The 23248-nt window shown below is 43.8% G+C and overlaps 1 protein-coding gene across 2 annotated transcripts in view; it reads right to left on the bottom strand.

The window, feature by feature from the left end:
• BIN3 (bridging integrator 3) overlaps positions 1-21672 on the bottom strand; it is a 60810-nt gene extending 39138 nt beyond the window's left edge. Inside the window, exon 1 of one of the 2 annotated variants that reach the window (XM_004707597.2) lies at positions 21591-21672. In XM_004707597.2, the coding sequence (XP_004707654.2) occupies positions 21591-21598 (8 nt within the window). In that variant the 5' untranslated portion in view covers positions 21599-21672. The remainder of the gene's footprint in view (positions 1-21590) is intronic. The other variant, XM_045286791.1, reaches the window with a different exon arrangement.
• Positions 21673-23248: the final 1576 nt, after the last annotated feature.

Below are 23248 nucleotides of genomic sequence, written 5' to 3'. Positions count from 1 at the left end.
GAGAATGGGTTGGAAAGAGGGAACTGATTACAAGGATCTATATGTGACCTCCTCCCTGGGGAACGGACAACAGAAAAGTGGGTGAAGGGAGACTTCGGACAGGGCAAGATATGACAAAATAATAATTTATAAATTATCAAGGGTTCATGAGGGAGGGGGAAGAGGGAGGGAAGGGAAAAAATGAGGACCCGATGCCGGGGGCTTAAGCGGAGAGCACGTTTTGAGAATGATGAGGGCAATGAATGTACAAATGTGCTTTACACAACTGATGTATGTATGGATTGTGATAAGAGTTGTATGAGCCCCTAATAAAACAATTAAAATAAAAAAAATAAAAAGGAAAACTGAAAAAAGAGATTTGTATGAGCCCCTAATAAAACGGTTAAAACAAACAACGCTGTACGAGTCCCCAATAAAATGAGTCATTTTCCCCCCCAATAAAATGATTTAAAAAATAAAAATAATTCTGGCAACATATGTACATATAAAAATAAAGGAAAAATACTATTGATACACGGAATAATATTGATGTAGCTTATAAACATCATGCTGAACCAATAAAACCAGATAATGAATTAAAAAAAAATGGAGCACAAGAGAGAAGAAAGTGTTCTAACACTGATTGTGGTAATGACTGTACAACTCTTGATATGATTTAACTATTGAATTGTGTGATATGTGGATTATGTCCCAATAAAACTTTTGAAAAAAAATTAACCAAAGTTAACATTTTGGTATTGTCAATTACATTTTTAAAATTTGGAGCTAGGAAAATACAACTGGAAACAAATAAGCCAAAAATTAGTAATGGTTAATTTTCAGTGGTTAAAATATGATGACTGGTTTCTTCTTTCAAATATTTTTGTATTTTAAAAATAAACAAGAAAAACCTTTAGGATTTTTTCCCCCCTTGACTATGAAGAACGCCTGATCAATGTTAAACACTTGGAAACCATGGAATACAAAGTGCAAAAGACAGGAAAAAACAAAATAAAATAGTCCTAACATGAATCTTGAGGTATACACCTGTGTGCATACTTACACAGCTTAAAAAAAGTGGTGTCCTGCACAAATATGTATCGTAAGTCATTTTGTTAGCTTTCATCAACCTGGTTTTAAAATATATAGCATTTATTATGTATCTAGACCACGAGTTGTTGGGGTTTTTTTTCCGTTGTGTTTTAAATTGCATCCCTGTTGGTTGTTTCAATTATTTTTCCCCCTTCTATTGTGGTTTCATTTTGCATCACTCTGATGACTCACCATCCTGATCTGATCATCATTCCATTTGAATATCCTCTTTGGTCAAATGCCTTCTCAAGTCTTTTGCCCCATTTGATGACTGGGTTGCCTAAGTCTTATATATATTTTGGTTTTTATTGTCAAATACATGCTTTCCAAAATATTCTCTGTTGGTAGCTTGTCTTTACACTTTCTGGTAAATTCTTTTGATGAAAAGGCCTTTGATCTTTGTGAGGGTCCATTTATCTATTTGTCTTTTGCTTTTATTTTATTAATTAATCCATTGCTGAAAGCTCGGTTTGACAGCCTTGTCCATGCTTATTCTTCTAAGAATTTTATGGTTTTAGTTTTCACATTTAGGTCCTTAATCTACTTTGAATTTGTTTTTGTGTATTATGTGAGGCATACATCCGGTTTCTTTTTTCTGCATATGGAAATCCAATTTTCCCATCAAATGGACTTAACACCTTTGTCAAAAATCAGTTGACCTCAGAAGTAAGGGTTTATTCTGGTTCTTAGACTCCTTTGCTGTAAGTGTCTATGTATATCAGTAACAGGCTATTTTCATTATAATAACTGTATATTACATTTTAAAATCATTTAGTCTTACTACTTTGTACTCTTGCAACATTATTTTAGTTATTCAGAGTTTCTTGCCATTCCACATCAAGTTGAGGATTTGTTTTTTTGTAAAGGCAGCTATTAGAATTTTCACTGAGACTTTTCTGCATCTGTAGATTGTTTTGCGTTGTACTGGAATCTTCCAGTTCATGAACCATGAATGTCTATAATCTCTTTCTACACTGTCTTAACGTTTTCATCATCTGAATCCTTCCTATGACTGTTTAGATTTATTTCTGGGTATTTTATTTTCTTAGATGCAACTACAAATGGAATTTTCTCTAATTTCCCTTTCAGATTTTTCATTGCTCATGCATAGAAATTCAACTGATTTTTTAAAAAAAGCTTTTTGTTGTGAACTGGGTGAAGGCTTACAGAATCAGTTTTACATTCAATAGACATACATTTTATTTCACGTCACTGATTGAAATCTCTTCAATGTGAGATCATTTGTTCCACTTCCTTCCTGGGTTTCCTGTTTCCATTTCTCTTTCTTTCCTAATTCTTCTAAATTTTGTCCTTGGGTAAATACTGCCTTTTAAATGACTGATTGCTTCAAGGTGTGCATGCCCTCCCTGGTTTTACTGTTGCCCTTATAGTTTGCTATATAAAAAATGAGCAATCAAAAGAAAAAAAACCCTCACTGCTATTGAGTTGATATTGAACCTATCAGAACCACTCCTTGTGCATCTCAGACTATAAAGGTTTACAGAAGTAGAAAGCCTTGCCGTTTTCCTTGGGAATGGCTGGTTTCAAACTGCTGACCTTGGGATTAGCAGCCCAATGTGTAACCCACTGTGCCACCAGGGAATCAGGTGAGTTTCTTTCCAGACCTGAAGGGTGGCTAAGGGGTATAGCCTCAGGGCTTCACCAGTCTCCAGCTGAGTCTTTTCTACAGATGTTTTGTTTCACATTTTTCTCCCACTCTAGGACCTTCTAATGTGCAGCGGCACAGGGCTCTAGTTTTTTCATAAACAGCTTTTGAGCACTCCCCTCTACCTGAGAGCTCAGCTTCACTTCCACTCTATGCCTAGAGGTACTTGGGTAGTTGCTGTTGAGTGGATTCTGACTCCTGGGGACCCCAGGCCTGCAGAGTAGAAGTGCTCCACCGAGTTTTGAAGGCTGGGCCCTTTCAGCAGTAGCTCACCAGGCCCGGCTTCACAGGCACCTCTGGGTGGGTTTGAACTGCCAATCTTTCAACGAGGAGCCAAGTGCTCAATCATCTGTGCCCCCCACGCACCAGTGTCTGAACTGGTCAAGATTTTGTGATGTAAGTTAGGAAGCTTCTCCAATTGCCAGTTTAGGATTTGGCTTTCTTGGCTCTCCAAACTTCTTAGAATTGTATTTTAATGCTCAGATTTTATTGTTGATGTCTCTTCCATTTTCCTAGAATTTGTACATTTGTGTGTGCTTTAAAACTGTTCTACAGTGCTTTTGTGGGATTTGTGGGGGAGACAAATTAGATGTATATATTCAATCTGTCATCTTTACTCAGAACCTGGCTTATTTATTAATAACAACTTTATTGAGATATCATTTACATTAACACTCACCCTATAAAGTATGTTTGAAAAGCTTTAGGATATTTATATAGTTGTACAGCCATCACCACTCTCTAATTCCAGAACATTTTATTATTCCCGAAAGATACTCTTCCTTTCTCCCTAGCCCCTGGCAACTACTAATCTATTTTTTTATTCTAGGGATTTGCCTATTCTGGGCAGTTCATAAAAAGGAACTATATACAAGGGGGTTTTCAAGAAGTTAGTGAAAAAAAAATCAAACTCTATTATCTTTCATTCCACTGTGTCTGACTTCTTTCGCAAGGAATAACGATTTCAAAGACCATTCACGTTGCAGTAGGTACCAGTACTTAATTCCCTTTCTGTGATTGAATAAGATTCTATTACATTGATATTTATTTAGTGATTGATAGATATTCGGGTTGTTTCCAATTTTGGGCTATTATGAACAATGATGGCTTTTGGATGGCTATGTTTTCTTTTATTTTATTGGGGGTTCATACAACTCTTATCACAATCCATCCATCCATCCATCACGTCAAGCACCTTTGTACATTTGCTGCTCTCATCATTCTCGCGGATAGCAGCCCCACACTTAACCACTATGCCACTAGCTGGAGAGGGGTGCCATCAACATTCTTGAAACATTTGCTTTCTACTTGAGCCCTTGGTATCAGCTCCTCATTTTCCTCCCTCCCTCCCCGCCCTCCCAGTTTTCATTTCTTTTGGGCACTTAAGTAGGAATGAAACTGATGGGTCGCATGGTAATACTATGTCTACCATTTTGAAGAACTGCCAAACTGTTTTCCCAAATGGATGAACCTTTGTTCATTTCCAGTGTATGAAGGTCCCAATTTTTCCACCTTCTCCTGTTAGTATGTCCTTTTGACTGTCACCATTCCAGTAGGTATACCAGTATATCATTGTGGTTTGGAGCTGCAATTTCCCAATGATCAAGGATGCTGTTGACAATCTTTTCATGGGCTTATTGGCCATTTGCTTTTTAAAAAAAATCATTTTATTGGTGGCTCATACAACTCTTATCACAATCCATACATACATCAATTGTGTAAGGCACATTTGTATATTTGTTACCCTCATCATTCTCAAAACATTTGCTCTCCACTTAAACCCCTGGCATCAGCTTATTTTTCCGCCTCCCTCCGCACTCCCCCCTCCCTCATGAACCCTTGATAATTTATAAATTATTATTTTGTCATATCTTACACTCTCCGACGTCTCCTTTCACCAACTTTTCTGTTGTCTGTCCCCCAGGGAGGAGGTTATATGTAGATCCCTGTAATCAGTTCCCCCTTTCTACCCCACCCTTCCTACTCGCTCCCAGTATCGCCATTCTCTCCACTGGTCCTGAAGGGAATCATCCGTCTGGATTCCATGTTTCCAGCCTTTCTGTACCAGTGTGTATCCTCTGATTTAGCCAGATTTGTAAGGTAGAACTGGGATCATGATAGGGGAAAGGGGAGGAAGCATTTAGGACTAGAGGAAAGTTGTGTTTCATCGTTGCTACACTGCACCGACTGGCTCATCTCCTCCCAGCGACCCTTCCGTAAGGGGATGTCCAGTTGCCTACAGATGGGCTTTGGGTCCCCACCCTGCACTCCCCCTCATTCACAATGATATGATTTTTTGTTCTTTGATGCCTGATACCTCATCCCTTCGACACCTCATGATCACACAGACTGGTGTGCTTCTTCCATGTGGGCTTTGTTGCTTCTGAGCTAGATGGCCACTTGTTTACCTTCAAGCCTTTAAGACTCCAGATGCTATATCTTTTAATAGCCGGGCACCATAGGCATTCTTCATCACATTTGCTTATGCACCCATTTGTCTTCAGTGATCCTATCGAGGAGGTGAGCACACATGATAAGATTTTTTGTTCTTTGATGCCTGATAAATGATCCCTTCATCACCTCGTAATCATACAGGCTGGTGTGCTTCTTCCATGTGGGCTTTGTTGCTTCTGAGCAAGATGGTTGCTTGTTTATCTTCAAGTCTTTAAGACCCCAGACACTATATCTTTTGATAGCCAGGCATCATCAGCTTTCTTCACCACATTTGCTTATGCACCCATTTGTCTTCAGTGATTGTGTCGGGAAGGTAAGCATCATGGAACGCCAATTTAATAGAACAAAGTATTCTTGCATTGAGGGAGTACTTGAGTGGAGGCCTAATGTTCATCTGCTACCTTAATAGTGAAACTATAAATATATGCACATAGGTCTATTTCCACATCCTCATATATAAATATATTTACATATGTACATGCCTTTATTTAGACATCTATAAATGCCCTTTGCTTCCTAGTTCTTTCCTCTATTTCCTTTGACTTTCCTCTTGTCCCACTATCATGCTCAGCCTTCATTTGGGTTTCAGTAATTCCTCTCCGTTACATTACCCTTTATCACGCCCTACCAGGCCTCCTACACCTTCCTCACCACCAATTTGGATCATGTTGTTCCCTTTTCCTTGGGTTTGTTAACACCACTTCCTTTCCCCCCACCTCCACCTCTCCCATGTCCCCCTGAACTGTGGGTCCTGTTGTTTTCTCCTACAGATTGTTCATCCAGCCTATTTTATTTAGACAGACCTACGGATAAAATAACATGCACAAAAACAAGCCAGAGCAAAATCAAGCAACAAAAGAAAATAAAACAACAACAAAAAGCCAATGACAAAGCAATCAAACAAACAGAAAACCACAACACAACAACAACAACAAAGAAAAGCTTGCAGTTAATTCAAGGACTGTTTGTTGGCCTTTAGGAATGTTTGCCAGTCGAGTCTGATGGGGTGCCATGCCTTGGCCCCAAAGTCTATTTTTGGTATTCCCTGGAGACTTCGTTGCTCTGTTCCCCTTGCTGTTCTGTTGCACGCCTAGTGTTTTGCCTCGGTGTGGTGGGATCAGCTCGGGCATAATTCCCACCCACACTGTGTCTCCACTGTTGTCCCATGTAGGGCTATGAGTCAGTGAGGGATGTCGTGTCTCATAGTGGGGCTGGCCATATGGTCTTCTCTGTGGATTGGCTGCTCTGAGTGGGAATATCATCAAAGGTTGGTGGGCCAGGATGTGCTCCACTCTCTTTTCCTCCCCCTTCACTTGCTCCCGTGTCCCTTGCCCTGACCTGAGGCTTCAGTGCTGCCCTCTGAAATAAATTCTTCTGGGGGGAGTGGACATTTGCTTTTAAAAAATCATTTTATTGGGGCTCATACAACTGTTACCACAATCCATACATCCATCCACTGTGTTGAGCTTATTGGTCATTTTTATTGTCTCATTTTTTCTTTTGGAAAAATGTCAACTCAAGTCCTTTGTCCATCTTGAAAATCAGGTTGTCTTTTGATTACTGAGTTGAAGAGTTCTTTATCTGTTTTGGACACTAATCAGATACACGATTTGGAAATGTTTACTTCTACTCTGTGGGTTGTCTTTTTTCTAGATGACATTCCTTGAAAAGCACAAACATTTCAAATGCTGATGAAGTTCAACTTATTATTGTTGCTTCTGATTTTGGAGTCCTATCTAAAACACTTCTGCTAAATACAAAGTCATAAAGATGTACTTCTAGAAACTTCTACAATTTTAATTCTTAAATTTGGGTCTTTGACCCATTTTGAGCTGGCTTTGTATATTGTGGGAGAGAGTCCAACTTTATTCTTTCCCATGTAGGAATCCAGCTGTCTCAATGTAACTTGTTGAAAGCTAGTCTTCTTCCATAGAGTTACCTTGATACCCATGTTGAAAATTAATTAACTACAAATATGTTTATTTCTAGGCCCCCAATTTTATTCCAATGACTAAGAGTCTGCCTTTCTGCCAGCAGCATGCTGTCTTTATAGCTTTGTAATAAGCTTTGAGATTGGCAAGTATGAATTCTGTAACTCTTATCAAGATTATTTGGTTATTGGATGGAGGGAAAAAAGAACTGCTGCCAAGGACTCAAATAGAAAGTAAATGTTTGGAAAATGATGATGGCAACTTATGTACAAATATGCTTGATACACTTGAAGTATAGAATGATATGAGTTGTAAGAGCCCCCAATTAAAAAACAAAAGATTATTTGGCTATTGTGTGACCCTTGCATTTTCAGTGAATTTTAGTGGCTTGGTTTTAAATTTAAAACTTTATTCCATTTAGTGTTTGAGTGTATGGTTAGCTAGTTGGTTTAACATGATTAAAAAATAATTCATCTCTGAAAGATAATTTTATCAATTAACTTCCTCTACACCATAGATTTGATTACTCTTTGGCTGTAACTTTTTCTTTTAAATATAGATTTATATCTCAATTCCTAGTAAAGTGAATTCCACCTCATTATATTTCATTTCTGTTCATTTAAGCTATTTTCATTTGCTTTATTATTCAAGATGAATTCAAAGTCATCTATGTTGTTCCTGCCTCCCTAATCCTAAAAGGCATTTATTAATGGAAAGACATTGTATTTATAGGTTAAGTTTTGAAGACACAACATTTCTGTCAATATTAGGCTTGCTTATTCAGGACTATACCATTTCTTTCCATTAAGTCAAGTCTTTGTGTTGGTCTCCAGAGTCTTTTTTCATATAAATTCACTGCCACTGAGTAAATGCCAACTTAAAATGACCACGTAGGAGAGGGCAGAACTGCTTTGTGAGATTCCCACAGCTGCAGATGTTTATAGGAGCCTCATCTTTCACCTCAGCATGACTGGTAGGTTTGAACCACCAACCCTGGATTAGCAATCCAATGTTTATCCCACAGTGCCATTAAGGCTCTTGTTAAATACTAAGATCCCCAAACAACCCTTAAATATGGATTTTTCAGCTTTATACATATCCTCTTGGGTGGACTGAATGGAATTGTGTATTTTTAGATATACTGTGGATATGATTTTTTTTTTGTTTCCATTTTACCTTCCTGCTATAAAGGAAAATTATAGAGTTTTTGATATCTACCCTGAAACCAGCCACCACATCTCCATACTTAAACTACATTATGGTGTGTGTGTGTGTGTGTGTATTTTAAGTAGGCAGCCATATCATTTAAAAATAATAAAATAATAAAATTAGCCTTTTCCAATATTTATACCTTATCTCCTGACTCCTAGAAACTGTAAGAGAAAACTATTTCCAACTCTAGTAAGAATATTTCAAATCCAATCTTTCATTATAAAATATGGAGGGGCTACTGGCTTCAGCTAGAAGGCCTCCTAATAGTCAGGAGGCAGCTTTCTGTCCCTAGTTTATAAAAGATACAAAGATCAGAATTTTCAGTCCAATCGATGTCCTGTCAGCATGCGCTTCGATGACCAGTTTGTTCCCTCACGACCTTGTCATGTGATGAACTGTGCTAACACATTTCTTCCTCTTGAGCCATCTTTTCATTACTGAAGTGAACTGCTTGGTAAAGGGCATATATAAAATACCTTTGAAGGATATATGCCTGATTTGAAAAACAAAAACAAAAAAACAAGCACCTTAAGGGCAGTGACTGAATGTTACACTTCTTGGCAACTCCTACCAGTGCTGTAGCAGGCACAGCACTATTTCCAACCTTTCACTGAGTGAACACTCAACACATACTTATTAAGGGCCTCCTCTGTGTCAAGCACTGTGCTAGGTCTGAGGATATCAGGGTACACAAGACGGACACATTCCATGGCCCCATGACACTCAGTGTCTTGTTTAACGCACATTAGTAAGCATCACTGAATGAATAAAATAAGCACATTACCCCAAGGGTCCTGGACGATACTGCACTCTAATTTATGGTTTCTCAAACAGACTATTCTTAGATAAAGCCAACTAAAGAATTTTTAAAAAAGTGATATCATTGTCTTTGCTTCCTCTCCCATTTCTTATTTGACCAAAACAAACCCCCAAATGTCACACCAGCCATGAGTGTTGGTTGTGGTCCAGGGACAGTACATTCAGTGGGCACCAAGCAGACAGAGCTGCCCTTTGGCACTGGAAGTAAAGTCTGGAGATGCCAAGGCCCCCTCTGTTAGGGAAATAGCCAGGAGGATGTGCAGGCACCCTCCCACAAGGCTCAGCTGTGTCCGACACTGGAGCAGCATTCCTCCAGCAACGGTGAGAGGCAGCAAGGAGGGGAAGGTGAGTGGAGAAGAGGGGAGCAACTCTACTTCAGCAAGACCGGCTGCTCCCACTAACTCCATGATGGACGGCAGGCGCTTCCTCATAAGAAACAGTTGCTTGGCTAAGTGTGGCAAGAATGACAACACTGCGGCAATGCCAAGAGGAGTTGTTGCCTGGGCACACCTGGCTCATCCGGGCCTACAGAGCGTGAGGAGGTTCTCTGTGCTCTGTGACTTTTGTGCTTCCCTTGGGTCCTCTCGCAGAGGTTGCAGAGAGCAGACAGGACTTGCCTCCAGGGTTCTCAAAAGAACAGGGAGGGCTGGGGGTCCCTGTCTCTGGAGCTGGACTCCACACTCTGCTCTGCTTGTCACACCACAAATGGGGGCACCAGTGGGCAGGGCAAGGGATATTTTGGTCTCAGCAACAAAATGGAGGAAACATTTCTCCCAATCCTACCCTTCAACAGCCCCACTATGTCCCACCTCAGAATAAAGAGGGGAGGGAGCACATTCTATGTGTGCACAGGGAAAGAAGACTGTTTTCTTTCACAATAAAGAAAAGTCAACAGGATGTTCTCCGAAGCTACCAACATACTTTTTCAAACAGTAAATATCTCTATTAGCAGCATGATGCCAGTTGGCTAATTCTGTCTCTCTCCGTAAAATCGCTCCAAAAAAACTCCTGCTCTTGTGTAATGCCTATTTACAAAAACAGCTCTTTTGCATTTTCAATTTGCTAGGTTTCTCAATCTTTGCCCCCCGCCCCCCTGCAGAGGCAGAGACAAGAGGCAGGCCCAGATGACAGTTGGGTAGGGATCCCCTGGTCACCCTAGCAGATCCCTCGATCCTTGCCTTCTTGGGAGAGTCTCTACTTCCATTACCAAGAATTGTGCAAAGAAGCGAAAACCACACATTCTTCTCCCATCTTCACTAGGCCTCTGGCATCAACTTCTACTGAACATGAATGAGCCAAAGCCTGACTCAGGGGTGGACAGAACCCTGAAACAGTGTTTCATAGAGAAACCAGTGACTAAGGCTACCCACTCCTTATCATTCTGACTGATCCCCTGAGCTGGGCAAAAGATCCACTTTGACTGCTAGCCAGTTTGGAGGAGAGAAGTGAGGGAGGGGGCAGTGAGGGGAAGGCTGAACAAAGAGTAGGAGGCAGTTGATAGTGGCTGAAATCCTGGCTCCCCGGGGAGTGGTCTGGGCCTGAGTCACTGTCTCGGCAAGAGCAGGAAGGTGGGCGAAAGGCAGCAGCTTCAGCAGGCTGGAAGGACAAGCCTCCCCCCCCCCCAGCTCCATCCTTCTGCCACTCTATCTTCTGGCTCTCTGCCTTTGCTGGACTGAGGCCCTACCAAGGCTACCACCACCTGAACCATCAGAGAGAGATTAAAAAAACAACAGAGGGCCAGGCCAGGGCTTATGGAGGAATCATCTGGCTCCGGGAGAGCAGCTGCTTCTTGGATGCCATCCTGGCTGAATGAAGGGCCAGCTGGCCACCAGGCCAAAGGGCCAAGGAAAGTTCAGCTCGAGGAAGGACATGAGACCCAATGTGAAGGGACACAAATTGAGTGGTGCACTATCCATTTCCAACATTTAGGACCACAGCCTCTCTGGAGTCAGCTCACTTGGTCTCCTAAATTAGACAGATCTCAAACCAGAACACACAAAACCCTACCCGGACTTACTGCGAGGCCTAGGAAGTGTGTGTGTGTTTAAAAATAAAAGATATGACTCTGTGACTTGGCTGATTTTGTTACTTGGACCAGAACAATTCATCCGGTTCAGCTGTGCTCCTTCCTTCCCCACTGCTCCCCAGGCTGATCTCTGAAAAGCAAAGACAATGAACCACAGCCCGTGGAGAGTCATGTGAGATCTGGAGTGCATATAATGAAATGGCCATGCAGGGAGCATCTACTACAGTCAGCATACGTCTTTGTTTAATGTGGTCCATGGCTCTCTTGAGGAGCCCTGGTGGCACAGTCAGTACAAATTGGGCTAACCGAAAGGTCAGCAGTTTGAAACCATCAGTTGCAAGGGAGAATGATGAGCCTTTCGACCCCCATACAGTCTCGGAAACCCCCCAGGGGCAGTTCTACCCTGTCTTATAAAGGTTGCTGTGAGTCAGAATCGACTTGCTGACAGTGGGCTTGATTTGGGTTTGGTGGCGATCTTTTACAGAAGAGATAGTGCCCTGGCTAAAGGGTAAGGACTCTGGAGGCAGACTATTTGAGTTCAAGTCCTGGCTCTGCCAATCAACAGCAGTGGGACCTTTGACAAATTATTAAACCTTTCTGTCTCTAACATAGTGTAAAAATGCACCTGTCTTATAATGGTGCTGTAAAGATGGGATGAACACTTTAAATTGTTCCTGGTATATAGCGTGCAGGCTATTGGCATTGATTGTGAAGATGGCCGTGGTTGGTGTTTTGATGGTGATGATGAAACTGAGAGCCAGAAGGGGTGACATGGACAAAGCTACACAGAGATCCTTTTTTCTTTCTACTATGCCCCAAAGAATAGAACCTTGAAAAATTTTTTTTTCCTATTTTGGGGCAAGTAGTAATCTTATCCCATAATACCACAATGCACGATGATCAAATCCAAGTTAATTAGCTTATGATTGTGACTTCTTCCTCCATCGTTTTTGTGAGACAGGTCTGGATGCTGATGGAGTCACCTAATAGAATGAAGATCAAGAAAAGAGAGGAAGAAAGGTATTTCAAGGAGGCAGTTCAGCCTCCTTTAGGAGTTTGGAGGACACTCCTAGGAGTTCACAGAGAAGTTACCACCTATTCTCATTCTCATCTATAAGCCAGGAAGGGGCAGGTAAGCAGTCTTCCCTATTTGATAAATGAGAAACAGAAGGTGGTCTGAGGTGAAAGGCTTGCCCTGCTTACTCAACAAGCCTGGGAGAAGGCTGATTTCCACGTTGGTGGGCTGACAGTGGTTTTGACTCAGACAGACTGAGAAGCAGAGCAGCTGCTTGCAGAGACTCTACCTCTGAGGAGAGCAGGAAGCAGAGGAGTAATCATGAAAATTCATGTAGAGGCTCAGCTTCCTAGACCATCCCCATCTATTTACTGGTCACCAAAAACTCCAAATTCACTGCCATCGAGTCAATGCTGACTCACGGAAACCCTCTAGGGCAGGGCAGAAAGGTAAATCTCAGAAAGGTAAGTAGTAATCTCATCCCTTATCAGTCACCAGCAGGAGGCAATCATTCCATTGATAACAAGAGTGAGGTCTGCCCCAGAAGAGATGCTGCTCAGAGTTGGCGTGACAAAAGTTAACAAACAGAAAGAAGAGAAACATGGAGGGGCTTCGAGGAGTACATCAGATAATGGAATCTCCCGCTAACTGTCTGAAGTCCCTTCATGTTGTAAATACTCAGTATCCAATAAAAACCATGCAATAGATACCCGTGACCTACTAGCTAGCTTTGTCAAGCTCTCGCATTCCGTCCTCCGTCCTGCTGGCTCCAGACCTTCCTCTATAAGCTGCTCACAGTGCAGTTGCCATTGAAGCTCCACGAGGAGTGCGCTCTGAGCCCATTCCTTCTCTAATACTTTCAAGTTACTATTTATTATTCTCACACTTTTACAACACATGCTTAAATTCCCAAGCAAAACATACCCTTGTTTTACAGGTCTAAGTTCTATGTAACATCACGATATTGAATTATAGCTTTGAAACTAGCTGTTTACTTTTGATGTTGAGTTTTGGGGACTGACCCATGTTGCTACACGTGACACTACTTCATTCCTTATTTCATAATGTATCAGCCCACTGTTCAGGTGGACACCTGCAAACAAGGATGCAATTAGCCGCCGTGTCCCTATCTCCTGTTGCACAGGTGAGACTCTCTCTGGGTTACAGGATCCACACATGGCAACTGGATTCAGGATTGCAGAGTCTCCCATGGGCTTGCCCTCATTCCCAGTCCAGCCAGCCAGTAAGAGAGGCACTCCGGCCGCTGCTTACTCTCAGAGGCTCGGTACTATCTGGCTAGGAAATAGCAGCTCACCACTGGTTGACTCAGCTCTTCAGGATTTCCACTAGGACTGAGCATTTCATCGTTAATTTTGGGTCCACTTGGGTTTTCTTTCCTGTGAAGTGATGAAAAGTTTTCAAGTCTCCAGGATCTTTTAAATAACGTGGTCAGTATTCTTTACAGCTGGTCCATAAGTATTTCTTGTTTGTTAAGTAAGACTTTGAATTAGTTTATTAAAAACAGCCAAAACCAATCCTATCTTTGGTTGCCTGGGGCAGAGGTGACAGTTCACTGTCTGAATTCTTTCCAAAGTAGGTTCGTGTACACTCACACTCACCGTACAGCCAAAGTGCTGCACAGTTCCACTGTGGACGTAGATCCAACTGAAGTCTATTGAGGCCGGTCACTCTTTAAAATACGAAGAAAAAAAGATCCCTCCAAATTCCTTACCCCTTGGCCCTAAATATTGGTCTGAGAGGCTAAAAACAAACAAAGAAAACTGAATGGCCTTGGGACTCTTTAGTGACAATTTCAAACATATTTAAAGGGAAAAAAGTGAGATAAACTCACTGCCATGGAATTGATTCTGATTCAAAGTGACCCTATAAGGAGCTTCTGAGGCTGTAGATCTCTATAGGAACAGACAGCCTGGTGGGTTTGAACCATCAACTTTTTGGTTAGCAGCCCGAAGCTTACAGGACAGCGCCACCAGGAATAACAGTAGAATGATGAGAGTGCACTACACATTTATTCCATGAAACTTCTATTTCAAGTACAGTTTGCACTCGTGCACATGTGTGCGTGTGCGCACACGCATGTGCTCGTTCTTGCGCGCACATTGTGAGATCTAGCATCAAAGGCACTTGGTGTGCTGCGGGTAAAACAATTTGAATGCTACTGTGTAATGCAGCCTCCCTGGCTCCGTTCTTCCTCTTTTCAGATCTACTCTGCAGACCATTGCCAAATTAATCTGACTAAATCATTGCTTTAGCCATGCCACTTCTCGGCTGAAAAACCTTCAATTTTCAAAAACCTAGGCTCTATTTCAATTCCTCAGCATGGCACTGAACGCTACTCTATACAGTGCAGGTCCCAATTCATGTACCCATTCTCACGAACAATGCCCTTACCTCAATCTTGAGTCATGAGCTCCAATCTAGCCTTCCCACTGCCTGCCCCCAAAGCTCTTTCCAGATTCAGTCTGCCTGCCCTGTTTCTCACGCCTTTCCTCTTGCCTGGACCCCTCTCATTCTCCACTGGCAAACATTATACTTGCTAGGTCAAGGGTCAGTTTTTCCCACATACTTTCCCATATAAGGTGTCCATGTTAATAACATACACACACCCCAGCACACATGTGTGCCCACACACATAGTACACACACACTGTGCACAGGAAACTAATGCACGAGAGGTGGTGAGGTTTGCAAACTCACATGGCACTCATGCATTATTGGCATAAAAATAGGGCAATGATTTCTTGTCCCTCCTTTGAACTCTGGCACTTTTCTGATGCTGATGGAAGAAAAAGATTCTACCTTTTAAATGCCAATAGTTAGCACACACCTTGGCAATTCTTTATATTCAACAAGCATTAAACTAACAAGCATTACTGAGCATTCTCTGTGTGCAACACACTACATACCTGTCCCATTTCATGGGTTCAGGATCCTTGCTGACACAGTGGTTAAGCACTCGCATGCTAACAGAGAGGATGGCAGTTCACACCTACCCAGCGGCTCTGCAGGAGAGGGACTGGGCGAGCTCCGCCTGTCAAGACCACAACCTACAAAAGCCTCCAAAGCCATCACAACTCACGCCATACAGGGTTGCTATGAGTCACAAGCAACTTGATGGAACCCAGCCACAAGATTCAATGGATCAGCCATCAAAACAACAGGTGTAGGAAAGCAACTCTAACAGCTTAGTGTCAATATATTAAGAACAAAACAAACACTTTCCAGTAAAGAGTGGTAGGACTCAAGATACTGGCCTCTTTACAACTGCTCTAAAACCTAGAAAAAGACCCTTCCTCCCTGAGTGCGTTGTGCTGCTGGACCAGGAACATCACAGCTGTTTGGCTTTACCAAACAAAGTAAACTTCCTCAGGGTAGGAGGAGGCCAGAAGTTGGGATTCAAGGTGCCCATTTTGTTTGCTTTGTTGGCTCTGGGAAAAGCTACCTGCCTGTTTCATGTGTCTCTTCCAGGCTACCTTCATGTGGCTCGAGACCGCTCTTCTTCCACCTGGGCTTCTTTCATTTGCTTGTTTGATCTCTTTTCAGTTTCAAAAAAGATGGACTTCAGATGCACCCAACTCTGAAGCTGTCTCATGAATGGAATAAAGGCTACCTCTCCCCAAATCTGATGATGACACAAGCGCAGATATTAGGAATTACAAAACAAATTCCTAATATTAGCTATTAGGAATTATAACACAAATTTTAGGGGGACACATTTCAGTTCCTAACACCGTCCCTTAGCAAAGAGCTGAAATAGGAGTGAGATACATTACATTTGTTACCCAAATCACAGCTGAATATGGACTCCCTGTCTTCTAGGCATTAGCATGCTCGCAACAGATGAGGGCAGGCTCCCAGGACCCACAGTAAGCAAAAACTAAGATGGTTACAGAATACTTAGAGGTCAACAGGACAAAAGTAGACCTCCTATGTCTTCCATATGTGAAAACTGACAATTTTTCTGCAATGTACTCTCCACCTGGCAGTGTAGATGCCTCCTAGCAAAGTGGAAAGCCTCCCTTTGGGATTACAATCAACTCGGGAATGGCATTCTGCTTTTCTAACGTTCCTGCTCAAGTGGAGCGAATGCTCAGGAGACACAGGCTTCCATTCCAGTTCTCCCAGTCACTCGCTGAGCAAATTCTAATAGGTTGCCAAAGGGGGATAATAAGACCTGCGCTGTGTACTTCAAAGGGTAGATAGAAAGATGATATTAGATAATGGATGGGAGAGCAATTTGAAAAGTTAAAAGCACTAGATAAATGTAAGATAACAACGGGAAGAAGAGAGGGGGAAAGGCTTCCAGTGAGAAAATGTATCAGCCTGCATGAGGAGTTCAAACTGATCCAGCAGCTTATGTCGCTTCTTAGTCCATCAATGAGGCGCCCACTGTGTGCACAACGGAGATGGCGACACCGTAGACCCTGCTCTCCAGCAGTTTACGCAAAGAGAGGGCGCAGGCTTGCAATACCTAGCAGACGGTGGAAGCACTGTACCAGAAGCGGCAGGCCGCAGGGAATGGAGAAGCGTGGGGAGGAGGAAGGAATCACAGAGGCCACCTCTCCTGCCAGGTGATTTGCTAGTAATGGCAGTAGTACGTTCTGCCTTTTTAGCGGAACAATCATCCTGAGCTGAGGAAAGTCAGTCAATGGGGGTGGGGGTAGGGGTCAAGTCTTTATTCCTGCCTTCGATAAACATTTACCGATGGCCAGTCAGTCCCCATATCCAGCAACTCCTAGGCGATTAGTGGAGTTATTGACACATAAACCAATAATCTGAGTATAGATACTACATGGGGGTGAGAAAGGGAGCAGGGTGGGATGCCCCACCCAACCTAGTAAGGCAAGGGCACGGTGGTTCACAAAAGACAGTCAGAGGAAGTGAAGATCTGAGCCACAGGATGCGCCTGGTGAATGGGGCTGGAAAGGAAAAGCACGCAGACAGTGGGAAGAGCACATGCAAAGGAACAGGTGCACCAGTGATGAGGAAACTTGGAGAACTGCAAAGAGGGGGACCAGCCAGATCCAGGAAGGCCTAATCATTCATAATTCAGAGTTAGGACTTTACCCTGAAGACAGTTAAGTGTGTACAGAGGTTGAGAAAGGGGGGAGGTGAAAATGAGGGTCAACCCTGAGGACTATCAATATTTAAGGCACAGCTGGAGGCTGAAGGACCCAGTCAGCCTCCATTCTTTTTACAACAGACACCCACACAGCGTCGGCGGGGAGTCTCCATTCCATTTCACAGACAGAAAAGAGAAACGTCTGATTAGGTCATGGTGCAATTGAATCAGAACCTGAACTTGACACTCTTGACTCCTAGCCAAACTTATCCATGTGGCCTCTAATTTTCTAGTTCTAAGGCAAACGACTAGAGCCCTATATAAAGATGATTTCCTTCAGTATGCCTTTTCCTCATTGTAAGTTGGAATCAAAGTCCCTAGGTAGTGCCAACAGTTTGTATTTCGAACTAGTGGTAGGGAAGAAGAAAGCCCCGGTGATCTACTTTCATAAAGATTACAGGCAAATAGTCTGACTTGATGCTCACCCTCATGAAGAGATCACTGCAGATATGGGTGCTATAGCAAAGTGTGGTGAAGAAATCAGAGGGTACCCAGCTATCAGAAAGAATATCATCTGGCATCTTAAAGGTTTGTCTAAAAACAAACAGTCACCTAAGTGAGGGGTCAACTAAATGCATATGGAGGAAGCACACTAACCTGTGTGATCCAAGGATTGTAAATAATAAAATCCAAATATGAGGGTGAAAGGTATCAGAGCTTAAATTCTGAGCACCTGGTTTGCAGAAGGCTATTGATGACAGTGGAAGCCCAAAAGCTATTTGCAAGGTCCGCACAGGGATTACGCCTCCAGTGAATCCCGCCCCCTTTGACCATAATCCCGGGATGTGACTAACCCTGCTATCAGACAGCCTTGTAAAGTTGATTAAGGTAGATGTAGTGAAGTTCAAATGTAGTATCACATCATTTGATCTCCGTTGTGGTCCATTTCAAAGTTGCTTCAGTTTTTAATATTTTCTGCTTTCTTTTTGATTGAGATTTTCTGGTTTTATTTTGTCATTGATGTGGGGTATTTTGTGTCTTTTTCTTGTTGGTTTCTTTCACCCTGATATTCTGTATATGAAATCCAGGATAAATAAATCTCTAGAGACAATAACTAGATTAATAATTACCTAGGGATATGACAGGGAAGGCTGGGGGCAAAATGGGAAACTAACGAGTACGAGAAAGAAGAAAATGTTCTGAAATTGACTGTGGTTATTGCACAACTCTTCTTAATATGATTGAACTTCTTAATTGCATGATCTGTGCATAATATGACAATAAAACTATTTTTAAAATTACAGTCAAGAAAACTCCACAGAGCAGTTCTACTCTGACACACATGGGGTTGCTCTGAGTCAAAATCGACCTGAGGGCAATGGATTTGGTGTCTTGCTCTTTTCTAAGCCTGAAATCAAGTTGTGATGATTGGTTCCAGGAAAGGTTACAATCTTTGTAGACAGTTACACTAGATTAAGGCCATTATTCTTCATTCTATTTCTTTCTCCCTCCATAGTACAATGAGAGAGAGAGAGAGAGATTTGGCTTAGGGCCAAGAAGTGAATCAGTGATCTGAAGTGTGTCATATGCTCTCTTCTCATTAGGGCAGAGCACTGGACCACCTTGCTGAAAGGCAAACAGGAAGATGGCAGATGTCCGGATGGGTATATGGTGCAGGAGGGTAGCATGTACCCACTAAATAAACAGGGGGTGGGCGGGCTGCCAGCACAGAGGAAGCAGAGAACAAAGACCTCTTACTCCTCATGCAAAGTCCACAGTGTGCAAAGGGCATCAATATTGGACATTTCTCAGTGTGACATTTTGAAAGCCCAACCAAGCCCAGAACAATGGTTACCCTCTGGGGATGATGGGCTATGCCCCCGCAGGCCTTATTCAGTGATGGCTTGCATATCTCTTGTGCTTGGTGAACTTGACCCTAAGCATCGGCCTCCCAGGATGGCTCTACGTCACTCTGGTCTCTTGCCCCACTGAGTATTCCAATCTAGGATGAATGGGTGTATTCATTCCGGGAGCAGGAAAACCACTCCGAGAGTGAATCAGAAGGACCCAGCCCTGGTCCCCTTGCCAGCCATTGAGCCAGGAACTGAGTGTAATTGTGCACCAAGGCGCCGGTGCTGTTCCTCTCTCAGGGAGAGAGGGTCAGGGTCCACGCAAGAGATGACGTAGAAGCCCTCTACGGAGGCAAAGAAAGGAATCTCAGCTTTGAGGGGACAAAGCCACCCTTTTGGTTGTGACCCTCAGCCCAAGAAGATGCCAAGATGTGCAATGTCCTGGCAAATTAGTCCGACTAGAATGAAAATCTCAGCTCCTGCTACATGAGGGGCTTCAAAAAGTTCCTGGAAAAACTGAGCATGAAGAAAACAGACTTTTCCTCTGAACTTTTTGAAACCCCCTTGTACATAGTCAATTACAATGGCCTCTGGCCTTGTAAGATGTTAGGAAAGGGACCAATAGTTTGTTTTATTTTGCTTTCAGAAAAGACTTTCTCTAAGGCAGGTAAAACCTGCCTCAGAGCAACCCAAGAACCAGTTACCCCTCTGCTCTATCATCTCCCAATGTGCAATCCCCACCCCCCACCCCCCACCCCCGTTTTTTCTAATTTTAAGTGGCAATCTGAGTAGGCTACAGTAGCTATCCTTTCTGCTTCCTTCTTCCTTTGAGAAGCCAAGCAAGAGAACAGACAGGGTTCCGAAAGCAGCTGTTGGAAAGAGTACGTGTGGTCCAATGGTCCAACACCTCACCGAGCGAATTCCTCTAGAGAGGGAATTGAAGAACTAACTGCCACTTGGCCAGTCACTAACTAGGTTATAACAAGGCGTGAAAGTTGGTGTTTTATGGAGCCAGTGCCCTTCCAGCGACTTAGAGCAAAAGGTGGAGGGGAAAGGAGCAGCTCCTGCCTGGCCTTTAAATTAAGACATGGCTCCAGGCCTCTCTCCATGTGCTGGACCGTTGTCTGACCCTTGTCCATTAATCTTGGTCTGAAGAGCAAAGGAGGGGGTCAGAAATGGTTGGAATTTTACGAGAGCTGCCCTTGACACTGGCATAGCAGCTGATGGTGACCAGGGCCTATTCTCCACAGACCACCCGGATGTTAGCCTGCAGAAGCCTTCCAGAAGGCTCTTCTACTCTCTTCATTCACAGTAGCAATTGTGTTGTGACTTTGTGTCAAGAACCAGGCTGGCCTGCCTCTAAGGACAGAGAGGCAACTGTGGTCCCTACAACAGTGCAATTTAAGATTCTAAAAGGGTTGATTCATTTTGAACATCTCTGGGCTCAATGTATTCATATAAGCAACATTATAGCTGCTTCCTCCCAGGTCTGGGGCTGTGAATGTGTCTGTTCTTGGGTTTGAGGTAAGGTTCTCCATTTGGCCAGCCTCTTAAGGAAGTCCTAGAGAGCAAGCAAGTAAGGTGTATCTCTTTGGAATAGTAACCATCTTGAGTAGCATATAGGGATTATTGTGTGTGTGTGTGGGGGGGTCTGAGTATTCGAAATAAAGCAGCCATGCGATATTACAAAGTGTCTACTGTGTTCCAAGCACCAAATACAAGGGGGCTTAAAAAACATTTGTGAGGGGAAAAAATGAATGAAAAGACAATGGAATTTTTTCACAAACTTTTTGAAGTCCCTGCCCCTGGCCATACTGGAACAGTTCTAGAGTTGTGGCTCTACTACTCTTGAGACTCCTTGGCTTTTCTTCGGCGAGGAGAAGTCCTGTGTTTAAGCCGAACTATGCCTAGGTAACGGCGCTGGAAATGATGAAAAATATCCCAATCCCATTCCGGGGTGGGGAAGGAGAGGGTCATCTGGCTTCTCCCCAAAGAAAAGCAGGTTCCCTGACTTGCGTAGCCTGTCGTTACATGGCGCAAAGGTGTTTTGGTCAGTGAGCCAGGTCCAGAGCTCCGGAGAGCCACAGACAGCTCCGGAGCGGACGACAGCGGAGGCAGGATGGGCTCAGGGGAGGGAGAAATGGCATCGACTTTACCTGGAAGGAGACTTAAAAGAGGTGGGGCCGGGAAGGTCTCCGACTCCAAGGACCTGGAAGAAGACGGGGCCAGCTCCTTGGAACAGAAGTCAGGGAACACGAGTCGGATACAAGATCCCAGAGGATGGTGACTGCGGGCGAGCCCCGGGAAGAAGGGTCCCTGAACGCCCTAGTGCCCCTGGCACCCGGGTCAGTGGTCCCTGCTCTGGAGCTGAGGGGTCCGTGCGGGACGGCGGGCGCCAGTGGGCGAAGAGCCGCAACTTGATCCGAACAACTTGACGCCCCCCTGCTGCCGGACCCTCACTCACCAACTCATGGTCCCGAACTTGGCTTGCGAAGGCCGAAACGCCGGCCGCCGGGTTCCCTCAGCTGCAACCCGGTCCTAGGGGAATCACTTCCGGATTCGGTCAGTCTCCAGGAAGTGACGTGCGTCTCGCTCCCTTTGCCCGGAAGAGGCAGGTCAGGGGGCGGGGCCTGGAGCATTAACTTTTTCCTCCCTGCAGCGTTTCTTCTGACTTAGATTGTAGGGTTAGAGACTCACTAATCCTACAGGATAAAGAGCTCTGGGCCCGTGTTCTGCCTTACAAACACCGTCTTCCTCTGTCCATACGAGCCCCTGAATCGGATAATTACCTCCCTTTTTCTCTGTGTTAGTGCTTTCTACTGAAAAGACCAATGATAGTACTTGCCTATGTGGAAGGAGTCCTGGCTCTGGAGCAAGGGTGTGAGGGGCACTTGACACCGCGTGCTCTTTTGAATCTTTAACACTTGTAACCTGTAAAATTTGTCATTTGTAACATGCGTTCCCCTTTTGAAACAAACAAAGGAACAAAAAAGCCCTTTCTCTCCCTCTGGATTTCACAGGGCTCTGAGCAGGTAAAAGCCGACTATAAATAGAAGAGGTGCTTTTCAGGGAAGACTGTGCGGATTTACTCAACAAAGGAGGATGAAAAGGAAGGGGCTGTTCCCAGGCTTCCAACTCACTTCTTCTGTGTTCCTCACTACAGAACCTGACTGAGGTGAATGGCTCCATTCTCTCTGCGCATTCACTTAACATCTATTAATTGAGCTCCTACAATGTGTGCTAACCTTCGAGGAGGATGCAACCATGGGAAGAGAGAGAGAGAGAGAGAGAAGTGGTTTCAGCCTTCAAGCCTTCACAGAGCTACTTACTTCGAGGGAGAGATAAACAGGCAATTTCAGTAATATTGTGCGATGGACAGACGGAGGGGGTGGGGTGGGGTGCTCCTCTGGCCTGTTGCTATGATGTTGCTTCCAGCCCAAGATGGACTAGGAAAAAAGCCCTGGTGATCTGTTTTTGGAAAACTCCGTGGAGCACCTGAAAGTCCGGTCTTTAATCAATTTTGAGGGCAGGGCAGAGCCAGGCAGCCTTTCATTGTATTGTGTTTGGAGGCACCACAAGTCAAGGGTCAACTTGATGACCGCTAACGACGACAACATTGTGTTTTGGTGAAGACCCGTGCAAGCAACTGCAGAGCCTCCAAGGATCTTCTCTTTAGCAGGTTTCCTCCTGCAAACGGACCGCAAATGTTTCTGGGGCTGCTTGGGAATGAGCTAAACCAATGAACTTCAGCAGAAGACCCACACGACTCCCTGTGGTTTGTTCCAGGCACCCTGGTGAAGCAGTGGGCTATGTGTGGAGTTACTGGCTGCTAGACCAGCAACTGGAACCCACCAGCCGCTCCACAAGAGACAGATGAGGCTGTCTGCTCAAACTCAGCCTCTCAAGCCTGAGGGATCTCTGTGAGTCGGAATGGACTTGATGATGGCCGTTTTTTCCTGGTTTTGGTGATTTGTTCTGATCTCCCAGGGTGGAGAGCTTGCTGAGGAACAGTGGTGGAGCCCAGGGGAATGTGTACACAGGTGGCCTCTCATTTGCATTTTCTGTCTCCATTTTTGTGGCTCTAGACTTTGGCTCAATAGGGCTCTTCCACGGAGGCATGGT

The sequence above is a fragment of the Echinops telfairi genome, unplaced genomic scaffold (assembly GCF_000313985.2).
Source record: "Echinops telfairi isolate 266 unplaced genomic scaffold, ASM31398v2 ScPeMD7_9;HRSCAF=40, whole genome shotgun sequence".
NCBI lineage: Eukaryota > Metazoa > Chordata > Mammalia > Afrosoricida > Tenrecidae > Echinops > Echinops telfairi.
The sequence above is the reverse complement of the archived record's forward strand: the minus strand, read 5'-3'. Positions and strand labels throughout refer to the sequence as shown.